This window comes from Oryzias latipes, chromosome 6 (assembly GCF_002234675.1).
Source record: "Oryzias latipes chromosome 6, ASM223467v1".
NCBI classification, from domain to species: domain Eukaryota; kingdom Metazoa; phylum Chordata; class Actinopteri; order Beloniformes; family Adrianichthyidae; genus Oryzias; species Oryzias latipes.
In genome coordinates this window covers 23,274,639-23,292,629 of record NC_019864.2, presented here as the reverse complement: position 1 = coordinate 23,292,629, position 17,991 = coordinate 23,274,639, and the positions used below count along the sequence as shown (strand labels likewise).

The following is a 17,991-nucleotide window of genomic DNA, read 5'->3' as shown; positions in this document are numbered from 1 at the left end:
AATGAGGGTCACTGATGATCAGTTCCATCTTGATTAAATCAACTTCCCAGCATCATTTCATGTAACATGTGTCGAGGGTTAATGATTAAACACAATAAAAGCAATGAAGGTAAATGTGAATTAAATATTTCACTAATAAAAAGGGGAAAAAATGAAAATCTGACCAACTCTTTTGAATAACTGTCACTCTTTAGATGTATTTCTTTTTTTTAACATTTATTTAAAAAAAATCTGATTTTGTCGTTAAACTTTATTGCCCTTTATATGACCAGCAGTAAAGGGCGGGTTGGGATTAAGGGTGGAGCAACTCCACATGCGTGCAAAGGTTGCCTTTTGCTGCCCTTTGGGTGTTACATGTAAGCAGTTTTCAAACATTGTGCGATTGTCAAGAAAAAAGAAAGAAATTGTGCAGCGATCATAAAAAAAGCTAATTAATATTTAAAATAATCACATTACAAATTCATGAATAATTTGTCCCACGTTAAGATTCAAGTTCCTTCAAGGGCACGCTTTGTTGTCTTCTGGTGCCAAAACTTGAATTTCCGGTTGATCGCCTCAGGTTCTTTGAGTCCCTCAGTCAAAAATGTTTGAAAAACTTTGGAAGTACATATTTGAAAATCACACAAGGTTTGAAAACTATTTTTTTAACTCCAGGGAACAAGTCTGCGTTCCATTTGAACTTTTATGATTAATTGATAAAAATATTTAAAGCTCAAGAAGCCAAAAACAATTTAAAAAATGTGGTTTTGATTTTTTTTATTTTTATTGATGCATTCATCACAAACTGGTATTTGGAGTTAAGCGCAGGGAGGGAATAGTTCAAGTTCAACGTATGAATGTAGTATGTAGTATGTTTGCAGCAGCGCTTGTTCTAAGGTGTGTCAGCAGCACTTATCTAATGGAGGATGCCAACGGTAAAACCAGGGTTGAAGTTTAGCACAAAGCTCAAAAAACAGAAAAGGTCATAACTCATGTTTACCTTTGGTCGCTCAGGGGCGAAGCACCTCTCCTTTTAAACATTTAACAGGAAGAATAGCCTATTCATGAGTTCTGTTTAATAAGACTGAATTTAACACCAGTGGTTCCATAGCGGGATGAGACACAGAGGCGTTAAAGTGCAACAAAAAGTGTAAAAACAAGTGTGGTCATTGCATTTTTGCAAAAAAAAAAAAAAACTAAAAGAAAGAAAGAAAAGAAAAAATCAGCAATCAGAGTTTTAAAGAATGAATTCCCGCACAAATCTTAACTCAGACTGGTTATAACCACACCTTGCCTCAAACTTTTCGCTGCACTGATGGAGCAGAAGCTAAAGGAACACGGCCAAACCCTCCAGCATTAAGTGAGGCGTGAAATAATGGCAATCTCATGCTTCAGGGTCATACCAGCTTCAGTAATGAACTCCACAGACACAAGAAAAATCAGATTAATATTATTTACTTAGCTCCCTGCTCTGCTCCATTCAGATCCATGTATGTCACTATCATGAAAAGATCAGATACAGGTCGCATAGGGACAAAAAAATGGGAATTGGGTCGTTTCAGCCTGCAGTGTGTCTTTATTGCACTGGAAATGATGGGTTGGGGGGCTGTTAGCTAGCAGGAGAAAAATGTAAACAGAGGGATGTTGGGAAGTAGGGGCAGGGCTGCTTCATGCCAATGGTCCCACCCATAACTCAGAGCTGAATTTGGGATGATTTTCTGCCGCTCTGCAGACTGTGTTCTAGAAAACGACACGTGTTTTAGGATTTTGGCTAAAAACATCATATTCATCATTTTAAAACAGCATTGGGATAGATCAAAAGAAAATGGATCAAAAGATGATTGGAGCAGGACTTTAATTAGGTAAATTTGATTGGAAACCAGTTGAAAGAAAGAAGAATATGTCTTCTCAAATTTACTCTGTTTCTAAACAAGATGAGTATTTGTGCATAAGGTAATTGGCTGCACATTTCCTCTGGTTTCACTAAAAGACCTTTGTTCCATGGTTTAAACCACAAACAATGTAGGGCACTCTCTAGATTTTAACCACACAAACAACCATAAAACAAGAAAAACTGAGTGGCTTTAGCAATGACCTCTTTCTTTTTGACCATGTTTTCATGTTTGTCGGAGTGTCACAAAGCAAATAAAAGCCACAAAGCACCTCTAATGTAGCTAGATTTCTTTCTTTTGCAAGCATGTTAAAGTCAGGCACTCTTCTGTTTAAATTCTTAAAATTGCAACCATGAAAAACTCATTCATCTTATGTATGTGAGCGTTACTTTACTGATAGATAGTGTGAATCAAGCTTAGTTCGATGACAGAAGGTTGTGTGTTCACGTTTGTAGGATAAGGCAACAAAACAGCTTTTCTACACCACTATAAGAACTGGTCGGGCCGGCATATCCGTGACTCGAGAATCCGCCCTCCGTCTCCCTGCCGGCTGCGCTGGGACTGCATGAGCATCTGCAATAATCAGAGGCTCTGTGTTGCAGCCAGCTTTGGTGTCACGTTACTGTTCACACTCAGAGCAAACGCTGAGCTAAACAGCATTTTAACCCCCAGACTCTGCTGTCACAGTCCGTGGGCCCACAACCCTGCAGAAAAGCAAACCTTTAGCCAATCAATGGGATTCACTAATGATTAATGATTAATTAACCTTACAGTGGGAATTTCAATAGTTGCCCCTCCTGCAAAAAAAATCCAATAAATGTGCACAAAGATAAGCCATGCAAACGTTCACAAGCGTGACTCAAATGTTAGGGAACTGGTTTCCCTTTTGCTGCTAGATGGAGGAGAAATCTGAGGAGCAAGCGTGGCCTGTCTTACACCTCTTCTGCACAAAGTCTGGAAACAGTGTGAAGTTCTTTAAAATAAAGCAAATCAGTCAAAGCTGCAGTAAAGATATGAAATAATTTTCTTCATATTTTTAGACACTTCTGGTCCCATACGAAGGCTGAACTCACCCGGTCAAACTAGTAAAAACAGCACCAGGCCAGGATTAACAGAGTAAATAGGTTAAGTGCTGCAGGGATTAACAGGTTTATTTGGTGAAAAGTTATTTACTCAGAGGGGTACAGAAAAACAAAAGGTCTGAAGAAGCATCTTAAGGTTGATTTTTTTTTTTTTTTTTAGCAGGAAACAGAAAACCATGCAGACAAGACTCTGTGGATGGAATACATGAGCAAACCATGAAGTCCTGCAGTGAAACGTCAGCTTCAGGAAGATACGGTACTACAAAATAATCTAAATATTTGCTAAAATCAAAGTCTTTTTAATGTGTTTTCATGCTCTATTTGAAGGTAGAAGAAGATTCTAAGTGTCCGTGTGAAATAAAAAGAAAACAATTAGTGTCACAGAGAAGATTACCAACAAAACCCAGCATTATTCCACCAAGATAAATATAGAATGTTCCAATTTTCTTTGATATACATTTAGATATAGTTACTTTTATTTGACTTCCGTTCCTTTCTTATAGCAAATTCATTAAACAGCGACTGGATCACAAAGTGTTTCTGAGATTGTTTCCCCCTCACAGTATTCATTTCTGACAACAAAACAAAGCGGTGTAGCCGTGTGTAATGTAATACGACTACGGCAAACATCAGCATTGATGTAAAGAAAAGAAGGCGGAGCAAGTTTCTGGGTATCCTCACTCTACGAATCGGCATTCCACTCACAGCTGCTTCCTTTAAAGCGGAGATAAATGCTTCTTCGTTCAAACAAGTTTTCAAATATTAAAAATCCTTTTCGACTGAAAACGGTGGCAATACCTACACAAATCCATTCCGACAAATCCTTAGGTTGGCTCATGACCTGCTCTCTTCTCTGGAAATGTCTGCTTTGTCTGTTTGTGGAGGGAAGGAAAAGATTCAAGCTCCCCATCTTTATCTACCTTTAACTTCACGTTCCTGACCGTTAGACGAAGGAAGTCTGAGCTCCATTGCTCTTCCCTTTTTTGCTCAACACGACATCACTGTCTGCAAACATGGAAAACATGGAAATCCACCACTTTCTCTAAACCTATTTTTTCACCTAATTAATCGTTAAAATTCTAATAGGGTTTTCAGTTTGCTTTTAAATGTAGCATTAGGAGCACAAAATGCTTTAAAAAAAAGGCAACTTTGCAAACAATGGAGGCATGAAACTGGCAGAACTAAAATGAAATGCATAAATAGGGCACACAATAAATAGTTTTATTGATGGACTTAACAGGCTTCATAATCAACTCTTATAACTTAAAAGTTCCTAATTTTTTTGGTGACACAAAACTGAAACAACTAAATTGATTTGAAGAGCAAATCCGAATGCTACCCCTGCGGCTTCTCCCTATCCCTCCAACTGTGGTGGCATTTGGAGGTGTCCGAAATAGAATATTTGAATGGGAAAACCTCACAGTGGAGGCCTCTCTATCCCTCTGCTGCGAGGTTAATCGGAAAGTTCTTCACATGGGTGTTCTCTGAAGCACAGGTGTTTACATGCAAATGTAAGTAATGACGGTTTTGTTTTAGCATGACTTTTTAAAAATCTAAAACTCATGTTGTTATGCAACTCCCAAATGCTGGCAGCTACTCTCTAATCTGGACGATTATTGATGACATCATCGAGTGGGAGTGACATCCGCAGTAGAACAGTTTTTTCTATAACTCTCCCGTAGTGTCCGAATTCTTTCCCTACTCACTATGTAGTGCACTATTTAGTGTGTTTGTCTGGATCTAATATTCCAAAATCAAAAAATGTCAGTGTTCATCGATGATCGGCGAATATAGACCACAATGCATTGCATCAGAACAATTTTTCCCCCAAAAATGTATTTCAATGTATTTTTGTAATAAACCTTCAATGTTTTTATCTACAGAAAAGTGGACTGATAAATAATCGTCGCAAAACGCTCGTTTTTATTCGATTTTAACTTCATGAAATCAATGACGTCATATCCGCCGTTTAAAAAAAAAAAGTGGTGAGCATGGTGTCCGAATTGCTTTTAAAATCAGGGCACTATATTGTGCCGCACTATATAGTTTTTTAGTAGTTAGGGGTTTGGATGGATAATTCGGACATAGCCTCCATTTGGAGGACTAAATGTAGGTGTAGGGAGAAGCCGTGGGAGTAGAGGAAGAATTCGGATTCGGCCAAATTGACCAGCTTTAATTATATCAATTAAGTCTTATGGATCAAAACATTTTAAACATCTTTCTTCTGTACATTTTTAAAATAAAAAATCAAGTAATTTCTGTAAAAAAAAAAAAAAAAACTCTTTATGTCTGTATTAACTCCCATCTCCTTCCATCACCTATCGAGCGCTCTTGTACCTTGCCCTCTCTCCATTCCAGGTGTTGCCGTGGCGATGGGGGGGGGAGCTGCACCTGGGACCTTCTCCTGTGTACTAAATGCAGCGTCTCTATGGCGTCAAAGACAAACAATGTCTTGAGTAATTTATCACCAAGGAGATAAACGTGTTGGGGAGGGACAGTTGCTGCAGGAGAAGAGGCTTCAGAGAAAGAGTGGAACGATGAAGAACAAACTGCTCATCAGGACGTCTGTGGACGTCGGTACGGTCACAGGGTTGGCTTTGTGCTGCATGTTTATAGGCTCAAAAACCATAAATATTTTATAAGCTTCTGCATTTTTTTCTTGTGTGTGTGTTCTCACACTTTTATTGAATAATTTCTTGCATTCCGATTGTATTATGTATTTGTTATTGTGTGGCAGAGGTTACAGTCACGAAATAATCTTTACGGAAACATAAATAAAAGCACAATTTGCATTTAAAAATCTGGAACTTCATAATCTGTCTCATAATTTTGTTTCTTATTCTATCAAAATATAATCATCAGCTTTTTAATAACCGTTCATTCTTAATTAATTAGGTCAAACTTCACCTTTATATTGCTGTGACCATAATTTCCCACAATAGTTTTGTTGGTGTTTATTTTGAGAAATACTTGCTAAACATCTAATTCTTTAAAATGTCAATTCCTCCACCTCATTATTGTACTTATAAACTTCTACAAATACATACCTCCATGAATTTAATTTAATTTGAATATTTCACACTTTGATAACCGTCCCTGTTGAAATATTCCAGAGAATGGTCAGTGTTTGTTCACTTAGTGGCATAAACATATTCTAAAACCTGCTTTTAATGACACGTTTCATTTCAGATTTGTGTCTTCAGGGCCACATAGTCGATAAATGTTCTGTAGGAAAACATTGACTGCTCCAAACGAGGATGTAGTTCAAAGGAAAGCAGCGTCACAAAACATGTCGAATGGAACAAAAATGCTGGAAGAAAGAATCTTAGATTTCCTGGGCAGGTTATCTCCACACTGAAGTCCAAGCAAAAAGGAGGCCAGAGCCCAAACCAAACAAAGGAGTAACTGAAACCAAACAATCGCTCAGGGGAACATTCCTTAAAGTCTTTGCTTAACCTGCTATGAAAAAAATGCAGGAGAAGACTAGATCCTATCATTTTACTCTTAAAAACAAACAAAAAACAACTTCTTAATTCTCAAATTATTTAAGGTTTTTGTGGATTAGAAACTGATAATAAAGAATTTAAGAAAATAGAAGTAAATGAGAAGTTGTCACTATTAAATTTCACTTAAAAACATCAATTATTGTCCGTCTTTATCCAATGAAGGGTGAGATGACACATGTTGGATATAAAACAATATTTTTAAGTTGATGTATTTATGACCGTTTTTTTCCCACCTTATTCTCAGCTCTAACCATGTATGAGAAAAAAATGTTTAAAAAAAAATAAAAGATAGAAAATTGTGTTTTTGTGGGTGGAATTAAAAAACAGTTTCCCAAACTCTTTGTGCCTAAATCATGCAACCAATGACTCCACGAGTCATTTCTGACTTAGAAATGTGAAAATCTCTCTAATTGACTTTGTGCAAAGTACATTACATTTTTTTTTCAAACTAACCCGTTAAATTTGTTATCGGTGTCAACAGCACTGCTGTTTAGTTGTAAACCTGCCCCCAAAAAGCACATGCATGTGCACAACGCAAAACACAAAAAGAGCGTCTCCTGTTCTCCGTACAGAATGATTCGTACAGGTTGACTGTATGATCCAAATTTAAAAATAAAATCAAAGAAATAAATAAACAAATTTGAATGTTGCATTGCAGGAAATGGATACATTGAGAATCTAAAAAGTAATTTAAGGTTTTTTTAATATATTTTCTTAAACTGCATTTTGGTGAAGCCTTTCCTGTGCGGTGTGATTATTTTGATCATCTTAATCTGGATTGAAAGTATTGACCCAAAAAGTACGGATTCTCTCCTTTTTTATTCCTGGAGTTGTTAAAAAAGTGAAACCGACACAAAATCACTTTTTAATCAGTCAAAAGCAACTGTGTGTCTCTGCAATATAAGCATGAAGAGGATGCTGAGATTTTAACAGGTGGACATTTGATTAAATGTTGACATGGATAACAAAAAAGACAAAAACTAGAATTGAGACGTCTGTATTGTTGCGTTACTATCCAAAAAAGAAATGCTTGTAATGAGACTAAAGTACAAGTTTAACACGTAAAACCTGATGAAGGAAAATATCTTCAAAGTTTCACCCAACAACTTTATTTTGATTAAATAATAATCTAAATATGCTATATTTCAAACTAAAACTTCATTAGATTCCCCAGGTAGTTTCTATCAAAGCTCAAAGACCTTCTGCATTATCTCTGTTACACCCGGAAGTTTATGCATTTTTGAGTGTCGCCCAATATGATTGGGATCAGCACACTTATCAGCAAAAAAGGACAAGATTTTATATTAAAACAAGTTAAAAAAAACTTCCTGGAAATAAATACATATGCCAATAAAGAAATAAGGGGTGATTGTTTATACACCACTTTGCATGACAACAAACTTAAACAGAATTTTACTCAGCTGCTGCTGAGAGTGAAAATCTGCCACTTCTGAGAACTTATTATAGTCGTGCGATATGCTGCTGAGCTGCCTAGATAAAAACTTATATCCTTTCCACAACATTTAGCACAATACCACAATCTATGCAGCCGAAAAAACAATTAAAAAGCCATTCAAGGGCACAGAGGAGTGACTTGAGAAGAACACATTTACACCGTCAAACTAATCATTAAAGAAAACGGAGGCAGAGTTTAACATTCAGTGAAAGTGTGACAAAGTTCTGTGAAGGTCAGAGTGAACTAATCACTGCTTTGAAGGCAAGAAAACAACTTCTCAATCACTTTGTGAGTTTGTTGAAGGGTTATCTAAGATTTATTTTCTTTTAATGACAAAAGCAGCTTGTTCAGGATTTGTTCATTTGTTATACACCAACAAATACCAGTCTTTTATTTTTCCCCCTAATTTGCTTTTATGAGGGAAGAAAACATGACAAAAGAATAAAGTCAAATGAAATGAACGTACAAAGAGGAGCTTTTTATAGCCGTGACATCAGCTCAAAAAAGATGTGCAAAGGTCTGTGTGACGCTGGAACCGCCTCCAACACCTTCCGCTCATTCGGTGAAAACAAATCAATTTAGAATTTGTCTTTTTTTTTCAGTTTCAGCAGCTGAGGCTCCTTTCCAGAGAGGCAGGTTTGAGAGAGGGCAGGCATGTAAATATTGCTCTCTGAGCAGGAGATTTATGCAAACTCTCCTCTCAAACTCCGAGCAACAAACACGTGTAGGAACAGCTCCAATGGGTGTGGCTTTATGTGACAAAAAAGAGCTGGAAAGTTTCCAGTTTCTCACCAATTTTGCCTGTCATGACCCTCCATCAGGACAAACCTGTTTCCCCTCTCCATCCCCATCTCCCCCACCTCTGCACACCTATTTGTGTGGCACGGCCCTCCACGCCCATTCATCCCCAACCTTTTCACCTGTGAGCCCCACCCCGGCTTTGCTGCTTCCCACCTCCACACAGAACATTTCACAAGCAGCCTCCATCTCTATCTCCATCAGCTCCCCGTTCTCCTCCCATAGGATCAATACAGGTGGAGGAGGAGGAGCACGCAGGCTTGTTTGATGGCGCACAGAAAACACCTTAAGTCAACTGACACTCAACAATACACCTGTTACTCAAAGAGCCTGAGTGCAGCAACTGAACACCAAGTCCATTACGCACAGCGCTCTCACAAAAACATGTCAGGGAGCGTGATCTGGCTTCTAAATACTTAGAATTACACAATTCTGTGAAGACAAATAAGAAAACTTTTAATTAAACCCTTATTAAAGCTCTAGAAAAGTGACAAGAAAGGGTGTCCTGTTTGTTTGTCCACGCGCTACAGGTGATGTCAGGCTCACCTGTGCCTCATGCGCGCCGCTTTCCCTGTCCAGCTCCCCGATGTAGTACTGCTCCATCCACCGCCGCGCGTTCTCCGAGTGCCGGTGCGGGGGACCCTCCATCACCCGGCTTATGTCTTTCCCAGAGCGGCTGCGTATCAGCGCCTCCCCGCCCGGGTGCATCCGCAGGAAGGCGGTCACGTCATACACCCGGGTCCCCAGCAGCACCCAGCAGGAGTCCTTGGAGCAGTGGCGGGCCACCTCCCTCTCCGTGAAGAAGCGGGGGGACGTGGACGGAGACATCCTGGAAGAAGAGGTCCACCTGGAGCAAACACTGAACACAGAGAGGAGAACAGAGACACCTCCTCGGGGGAACCTGACGACTGATATCTGAAAGAACTCCTGAACCCTGCGGTTGACACCCGCCGCGGGAGGGCGGGGTCTGGGTCGTAAAGAATGACTTCACGTCAAAACTGCTTACCTAACCCACCAAACAACTCATTTTTTATCTATATTTTGGACAACTCACTCCCATCCTCCCCCTTTTTTTTTTCCAAAAGTAAGTTCAACAATTAAGCAGCCCCCCCCCAATACATTTCAATGTTCGACGCCCCCTAACGGATCATTTTATTCGGAAGCACCTGTTCCTTGTAACGTTCGGGGCTAAAGGACAGGTGACATCATAATTCTGAGATATAAGACACAAAAATAGAGCTTTACGTGGTTTTTACAGCCCAAATAGTGAGCAAATATTTCCGAACAGCTTCAGTGCATTTGGGCGTGTGCCGAAGGGCGACAGCGCATGTTTGTCCAAGAGTCACGTAGTCTGGCAACACTTCCTCATCAAGACGCAGTAGTCTGACCGAGCCATAAAACCGGATTATTAAAGTCGGGAGCGCCTAAAACCGCTGACATATTTAACACACACAGTGCCGACATACTTAAGAAATGTGTTGCTTTTGTTTATTTACACACAAAAACACTTGTTTTCGTCTGTTTGTCTGCGACAGACTGGCGAACAGTCCAGGGTGCCCCCCCCCCCCCCCCCCCCCTGCCTTCGCCCACGAGTGGCCAGGATCATAGGCTCTGGCAGCCCCGTGACCCCAAAAGGGAGAAAACGGTAGAAAAGGAATGAATCAACACTTTGTTTGTTTTCTGTAAACAGTGTTTTGAAACGATAGGTTTCTCGGGTTTTATATTCACTGACCACATGTGCCGCGTTGCCTTCGCGTGCTGTCGGAAACGCCGGAAATTTGGGCTTAGAAATGGTTTTATTTTCAATCAATCAAAAACAAATAGAACTACAGAAAGATACTTCTACATAAAGATTTTTCAAACTCAGGATAATTAGTCATGAAATAATTGGAAAATATATGCATACATCCTCAAACATGTAAATGATTCAATTATATTTATAAATAGACATAGTAGCTCTTATGCCTACAGAACATGTTGAAACTTTTTAATACCAAGTAAGTCTAAAGGAATTATTTCCACGTAAAACAATGTGGCAGCAGCCTCAAGAAGGGTGTGTCAAAGGGCCCCCCATACCTGGCCCTTCCATTCCATACAATGTCTTGTTCTACCTGTTTGTGCTTTTTTTTTTTGTAGTGGGGTCTTTTTTCCCACCCATCCCAGAGAGAGCAGAAGACCAGGGGCGGACTTACCATTAGGCAAAGATAGGCGATCACCTGGGGCCCCCCCAACTCTCAAGGCCCCTGAGCAGAACATTTAATAAAATGTCGTAAAATACATTTTACGTCCATCATTATTTAGTCATAAAAAACACCCAAAATCCCTCAACTGGCATAAGATTGATCATGTAAAAGTGTTTGGTCCTCCCCCGTCCTTCTATAGCAATGGTATATTCCTGTCAACTGAGCAGAGTCAGCATTGCCAGACTGGGTGGTTTCCAGCTCAATGGAGAGGTTTTCATCCTGATTTTGCTGGCAAAATTGCTATAGGTGGATGGACATAATTTTGGCGGGTTTGGGATCGGTTCTTGAGCTTTTAGGCGGGGGTGTGGTCTGGGGACAGGCAGGTGACAGACAGTTCTTCACCTGTTGCCTTCCTCACCTGTTGCTAAGATGTAAAGCCTACTGATAGTAAAATAAATATGTGTTCACACTAACCTGTTCCATAAATGCAATTTAGAAGTTTGATTCTAATCATTTTAATAAATTTTAACTTTAAAATCGCTTTGTTTAGCAGGCTTCCTGTTTAATTTCAGCGCGAGACTGTGAGCTATGCTGCACGAGATATGACGCAATACTGAGTGAAGTCAGGTTGATTGGTCCTTTAGTTTACTCAGCGTATGCTAATAATGTGAAGCTTATTATTATTATTATTTGTATACATTTAAGACATTTTAATTCCACGTCCCCCTTTTATGATAGGTCATATTATTTCTGATCTGATGTGAAGCTGCGCTGAATAGACAGAAAGAGGCAGAAAAACAATTTTTACTGTAAGTTTTGCACCAAATTTCCTTTTAATACACAATTAGAAAAACATCTCAGGTGATATTTAATTTAGTTCCTAATGTTTTATTTAATACCTGGACATTTTATATTCAGAAAAACAGGTTTTCAAAAATCCAACTCCTCTTTTTTATGTTTCACAGGACATCTGCTCATATTTCAGCTCATCTATATTCAGGAAAAGTAAAAATACAAGAACAATCTCCACTTTTGTTCATGATAAGCTAATCAGTTAAACAAGAACTCCTTTAGTGTTTGATTATATATGTTTTTTACTTTCCCTTCTTTTTATTGTTCTAAATATTTGAGCAAAACATCAGTGGTTGTTATTGCAGTTCAATAGGCGTCCATCATTTCATGTTTTGCTCTGACTGCAAAGATGTATATACTGTATATAATATACAGTGATCCCTTGCTATAACACGGTTTACTTTTCACGGTTTCGCTACTTCACGGATTTGCATCGTGTATTGTGTTCTGCATTCTGATTGGCTAAAAAGTCACTCCGCTTCTTCTCTATCTGCGCGTCAATAATGCTGCAGTTTAATATGTACACGTACGTAAATCAGCTCGCCAAATTTACAACACGTACGTGCAAATCATCTTGCAATTTCGAGTTTCTCTAAAACCCATAGAAAAAGAGCGACAACAACTGTCAATCATCATGTTCTTCTCCCGATCAAACACACCTGCACCGCGGGCTTCAAAAGGAGAAAACACTGCAGAGGAGTCAAGATGCAGAGCATCAGTCTGAAGAGCAGTGAAATAAACCTGAGTCACTATTTGTTCCACTGTACTTTGTATTTTTTTCATAATCATTTTAAATTTTCTCCGGTTTAATCCAAATACTCGGGTCGTGGTGGGCAGGGCTAATCTCCGCGATTTGAAGCCTTCTGTTCACATCGATGATTAAAATTATTATTTGACAGTACAGTACAGAAGTTATTTGTTTCTAAAGTACTTTTATTTGTTAAACAAATGCTTAAGCTTGTAAAATGGTTTGTTCTTTCTTTTCAATGTATAATAGAGTATTTAATTGTATAATAATTGTAAGAAAAAACAAAGGTTTCTACTTCACGGATTTTGCCTATCACGGGTTCTTTTTGGAACGTAACCCCCGCGAAAAACAAGGGTTTACTGTAATGAAATACAGATTTCTGTTGCATTTAAATTGGATTTCGGTTTTTCAGTTCTTATTAAATTTTGATTCTTCACACTGTCTAAAAGTGGACCAGTAAGGAAGTTAATTGTTGTTACTCTAAGGTTAAAAAAAAAATGAATACAAGGCCCCACGTTATTGTTCGCCTGGGGCCCCCAAAATGCTACGTCCCCCACTGCAGAAGATGCATTTTTTTGGCCATGGCTGTATTTATCTTCAAGTATTTTGCCTTTCCTCTGTGCCGGTCCCAAGCCCGGTTGCTTTGAGAGGGTTGCGTCAGGAAGGGCATCCGGCGTAAAACATTGCCAAGTATACCATGCGACTCGTTCGCTGTGGCGACCCCTGATGGGAAAAGCCGAAAGAGAAACAACAACATTTTGCCTTTCTTTCATTATATGTTCCAATGGCAATGAAGGCAATTCATGTATTCATTAATAAGAAGTTTATATTCTGAAATTACAATAAGTTTAAGATGTGTTAAACTTCAAACATTAAATAGAATTTGTGAAAGCTAAAAAAAAGGTTGACAGTTTACAAAATACATTCTATTAACAATAAAAAACTGAATATCCTTTAAAAAAAAGAAAATAAATAACCAACTATTTGAGAAACTAACAGGAGCAGTTATGAAGAGAAAATTTATAATACTGCACTGCAGAATTGTTACAAAACAAAACAGTAAAAGCAGATTAAGGTAGAATACAATTCATTTAAAAAATTGGTAAAATGAGAAACACAATATACACTTATAAAATTAGTTGTGTGGATATGTGAGAATTTGCTTTCACATATAAATTCTTTGACTTTATCTCTTTTTAATCAGTTGTACTTTGCTCATTATTGATGTCTCTGTAAACTTTTTTTATTTAAGTCAAGTGATTTTGTAACTTCCAGTTTTGTTTCCGATGAAGTCCCATAGTATGCGTAAATGAATAAATGCATTATGTAGTAACAACATGTAACCACTAGATGTCACAAAAGCTGCATTTTTTGTGTTTTTGCTTATTTTTAGATCTCCGTCCTGACTTGTTGACTTGTTACTTTTTGGATTCAAGCAAAGTTTTAGCCAAAAGTGCATCATTGAAATACCAGGAAATGCGCAAAAAAAAGTAAAAGAAAAAAGATGGGATGCAATAGAATGTTTTCATTGATTGAGAAAATATGCTGTGAAGTTCTTTCCACTGTCCACGGTGAGGTGGTGCTGAAATTCTGACACTTCAGATCCAGGTTTGGACGACTTTCTTAAGACAAACAAACTAAACACCGATTACGCGTGGAGTGCAGCACCCATATAAACTACCACTCGTTTACATGAATTGCGTCCCTGCGCGCGCTTCATAATTGCCAATTACTGTCCGTTCAGAGACACGCTTGGAGTTTATTTTCCTCTGTGAATCGGTAGCCTGGATACAGCGGGGAGCGTCCTTGGTATTTGCGACTGCAAAGACCTGGAGGAGAAAGAAGGACGAGGAGGAAGAGTGATAATTTGAAGACTTGCCAGGAGTACATTGTCCGCCTCAAAAGGCATTTCAAAGAACCAAACCATTCAGTTTTTCTTTCTCTCCTTTTTTTCCTGGATTCTTTCCTCTCCCTTTCTTCTCGCACGGTTGCAGGGCGTTTGAATCGACCAATGGGGTTTCAAGTTGGAGGCATTGGAATGTAAATGAGCCCAGCGCGTGCTCCCGGCGCAGTGAAAGGATTGTTTATTGAGCTCCCTGAGCCACGCGCCTGGCCCGGGGGAGTCGGCGTGCAGAAGAATCACACAGCGGGGGCGGGGCCTCGCAACGAAGTGTGCGTCTCTCAAAAAAAAAAAAAAAAAGAAAAATGAAAGAAAAGAGGGTGGGTGGGGTGTGTGTTGGGGCGCGTGTTGAAAAAGAGGAGTGCTGCCAAAGTTTGGGTCAGATCGGCTCGTGGAGTAAGCAGTCAAGAGAGACTTGGACTAGAGTTGGCCACACGGTCCCCACGCGAAGGACACGAGAGCTGTACACTGCCAAGCACTCCTGCTCTTCCTCCTCTTCTTTCCCCTACTGAGGCTGCGCGCACCCCCTGCATCCATCAAGTCGGAAAAATCTGAGAGATGGAAACTGCGACCATCACCACCACGCAGACAGCATTTACCTTTGGACTAAGCGAAAGACACGCCACCCTCAGCCTGCACGCCCCGGCCCAGGACGCAGTGTCCGCAGTTCTCCCGGACTCCAGCGCTGCAGGCTACCAGAGTAAAACCAAGGTGCTGAAGAGACAGCGCTCCAGCTCTCCGGAACTCCTCAGATGCAAGCGGCGCCTGAGCTTCAACGGTCTTGGCTACTCCATCCCACAGCAGCAACCCGTGGCAGTTGCCAGACGAAACGAAAGGGAGAGGAACCGGGTCAAACAGGTCAACATGGGTTTCCAGACGCTGCGTCAACACGTGCCCAACGGCGCTGCCAACAAGAAGATGAGCAAAGTGGAGACTCTGAGGTCCGCGGTGGAGTACATCAGGGCTTTACAGCAACTTCTTGATGAGCATGACGCCGTTTCGGCCGCATTTCAGTGCGGACTGCCATCCCCGACCCTCTCCAACAGCTACTCAGCCGACCCGGAGTCGCCTCATTCCACCTACTCATCAGACGAAGGTGGCTATGAGCCTCTGAGCTCTGAAGAACAGGAACTGTTGGACTTTACGACCTGGTTTGACAGGTACTGATGCTGTCAACGTCCAAACAACACCAGCATCTGTGCGTAAAAGCGCATGAGAGCTTTCAGAGATGCGGATAAAAGACTTCAGTCTCGTTGTCTGTGCTCACTGATCAGTTACCTCTCTCTCTGACTGGGACTGCTTCTGCAGGAGCAAACCAAAAGTGAGAAGAAGGGTTTGAGTGCGCCAGAGCAGGAGAAAGAAGAGGGCATCTGTTGCATATGAGCGCGGACTCATCTCTAAACTCCACAAGGAGACGAAGCTGGACTCAGAAAAAACGCTGGAAGAAAAGAACTGCTGATTTCATGTTTGAATAAGTGCAATTAACTAGAAAGGAGCTGCAGGCGCTGCAGAAGCACCTCCTCAGAAGTTTCTCGGGATTTGTCAGAGTTTCCCGCACTGCCTTATTCAGATGACGCGTAAACACAACTTTCTCGTGGTGAACATTGAAGAACATTACAAAAACTGTATCATATAGCGAGCGGGTTAACACGAAGTCATGTTTTTTGTACACTGAGTCAAACAAATCAAGTTTTATTGCCACTTTCAGACAGTGTTTTGAGCGGACAGCCAGCTGGAAGTGAGCTGATCTGCGTCAGGCATGTGATTGCAGCAATATCGAGGCTATAAACCTGTGACAGTAGTTTTGTTTTGATAGATGGTAAAGAGACATTTATTAATGTATGCACTTGTCCTTGTAGCCTGTACATATTTGATTTTAACAGATATATTTTGTGTAAACCGAGTTTTATAAATAAAGACGAATCTATTTATATTATCTGCTTTTGCTGCAGCTTGCTTCTTGGACATTCGTATGGTTGGGAGTGCATTGTGCGCGTGCGGCACGGGTGTGTTTGTCGCGGCGGTAATTGAGCAAAGTAGGGAGCTTCTCCATTCAACGCCTTCTCGTGACCTTTTCCCAGCTCCGCTGCGCACATGGAGAACATAGTGCAGCTGGGAGGACGCTCAATAACCATTATTAACGTCCATCTTCTGCAGAGCTTTGTCTGGGTGCAGGGTGGTGGTGGTGGTGGTGGGGGGGGGGGGGGATTAATATTGCATTTCATGCGTCGCTTTGTTTCCTTTGCAAACTCTGCCTTTAGCCAATCCCGGAGTGCCCGGAGCGCGGGGGGGGGGGGGGGGGGGGGGGGGCGTCAATTTACTCCAAGGGTGGACACTTTGAAATATAGTCCGGGGAGATTCAGCAAGAAGACAATACTGCAGCTCACAATTCTCGCTGCCCGATTGAGATCAATCTAAATAAAACCTGGGATTGTTGACTAGTTGTATCCCCGACTGTGTTTTTCAAAACGCACATAGGCAAAAGAAAAAGCCCATCTCCTGCGAAATGGGGTGCTGTGCTCCCCATTGTGCGCACCATTGTATGAAACTTTGCGCCTCATTATGCGAATTATGGAAGATCTTCTATTGTAAATAAACATTGATGCCAAATTCAGCGAGGCAGAACAAGAAGTAATGGGTTTCATTTCATCCAGTGCTCCCTTAGAGTAGAAGAAATTTGGGAACGAGATACTGAAGTTGCTCCTTTGGAGTCTCACGACAGAAATTTGGAAAACTGAAAGACTCAAAGAGGGGAAATGTACTTTTTTGTGTTTCCATCACTTTCTCCACCTCGGTCCCACCCACCAGGTTGCAGGTGTGAGCCACGTGCCTGCGCTCCACAACAAAGGCCCAGGCACTCCCATTGGTTGGTGGCTCGCCCATGTCAGCCTGTCAGGTGGAGGCAGTGACAAAATCAAACAAGTGATAAATGACATTAATTACCCTCTGCATTATTGCCTCCAACGCCACAGAGACCCAAAAAAGACAAATCAATGTAGAGCGCAAAAATCCCCCGCTGCTCCTTTATCACTCAATTGAAATGCTGCTTCAAGCGTTGTTCAATGTCAGCCGGAGGCCAGGGCGCAAAGTGAAAATAAGCGTTTGTCTCGTGTCCCCTTAAGATGAATTCCCCATTCTCCCCTGTGCCGTAAAGGGGAGGAGCACGATCAAGACTGGATTTATTCATGTCATTTTGTGCATGGGCAATTTTTGGCTTCACAATACACAGGGGCGATGTTAATTATAGCGTAGCTGAATATCAATCACAAGCAGCTTTTCGTGCGCAAAGCCATGCTCTATGCGTAAACAATGGAGACGTCAAGTGCGCATGCAATAAAACTGGCCGAGACGGGAGTGCCGCGAGGTCATCTGTTGCTCTGCATAATCAGAATCAGCCCATGCTGCGTGAACATAAGAAAGCCCAGTGTTTGTTTGAGCTGCGCTGAACGAAAACCTAGGAAGTCAAACATTTTCCTCTTCACTTTCAGTTTTTTTAAAAGTTTTTTTTAAGGTAAATAGATGCTGGTCAACAAACAAGTAGAGTTCAAAAAGTGGTGTTAATACTTGTCCAGACTATTTTCTGTGATGGATATAA

The 17,991-nt window shown here is 40.6% G+C and overlaps 2 protein-coding genes across 2 annotated transcripts in view; one reads left to right on the top strand and one right to left on the bottom strand.

Annotated features, from left to right (window-relative positions):
* Window positions 1-9,736, bottom strand: part of fa2h (fatty acid 2-hydroxylase) — a 30,914-nt gene extending 21,178 nt beyond the window's left edge. Inside the window, exon 1 of the mRNA XM_023955940.1 lies at window positions 9,260-9,736. Within this exon, the coding sequence (XP_023811708.1) occupies window positions 9,260-9,541 (282 nt within the window). The 5' untranslated portion in view covers window positions 9,542-9,736. The remainder of the gene's footprint in view (window positions 1-9,259) is intronic.
* A 4,964-nt stretch (window positions 9,737-14,700) lies between these two features.
* LOC101171241 (achaete-scute homolog 1b) lies at window positions 14,701-16,332 on the top strand. Its single transcript, XM_004069734.4, has one exon. The coding sequence runs from the start codon at window positions 14,955-14,957 to the stop codon at window positions 15,561-15,563; it is 609 nt and encodes a 202-aa protein (XP_004069782.1). The 5' UTR covers window positions 14,701-14,954; the 3' UTR covers window positions 15,564-16,332.
* The last annotated feature ends 1,659 nt before the right edge of the window (window positions 16,333-17,991 follow it).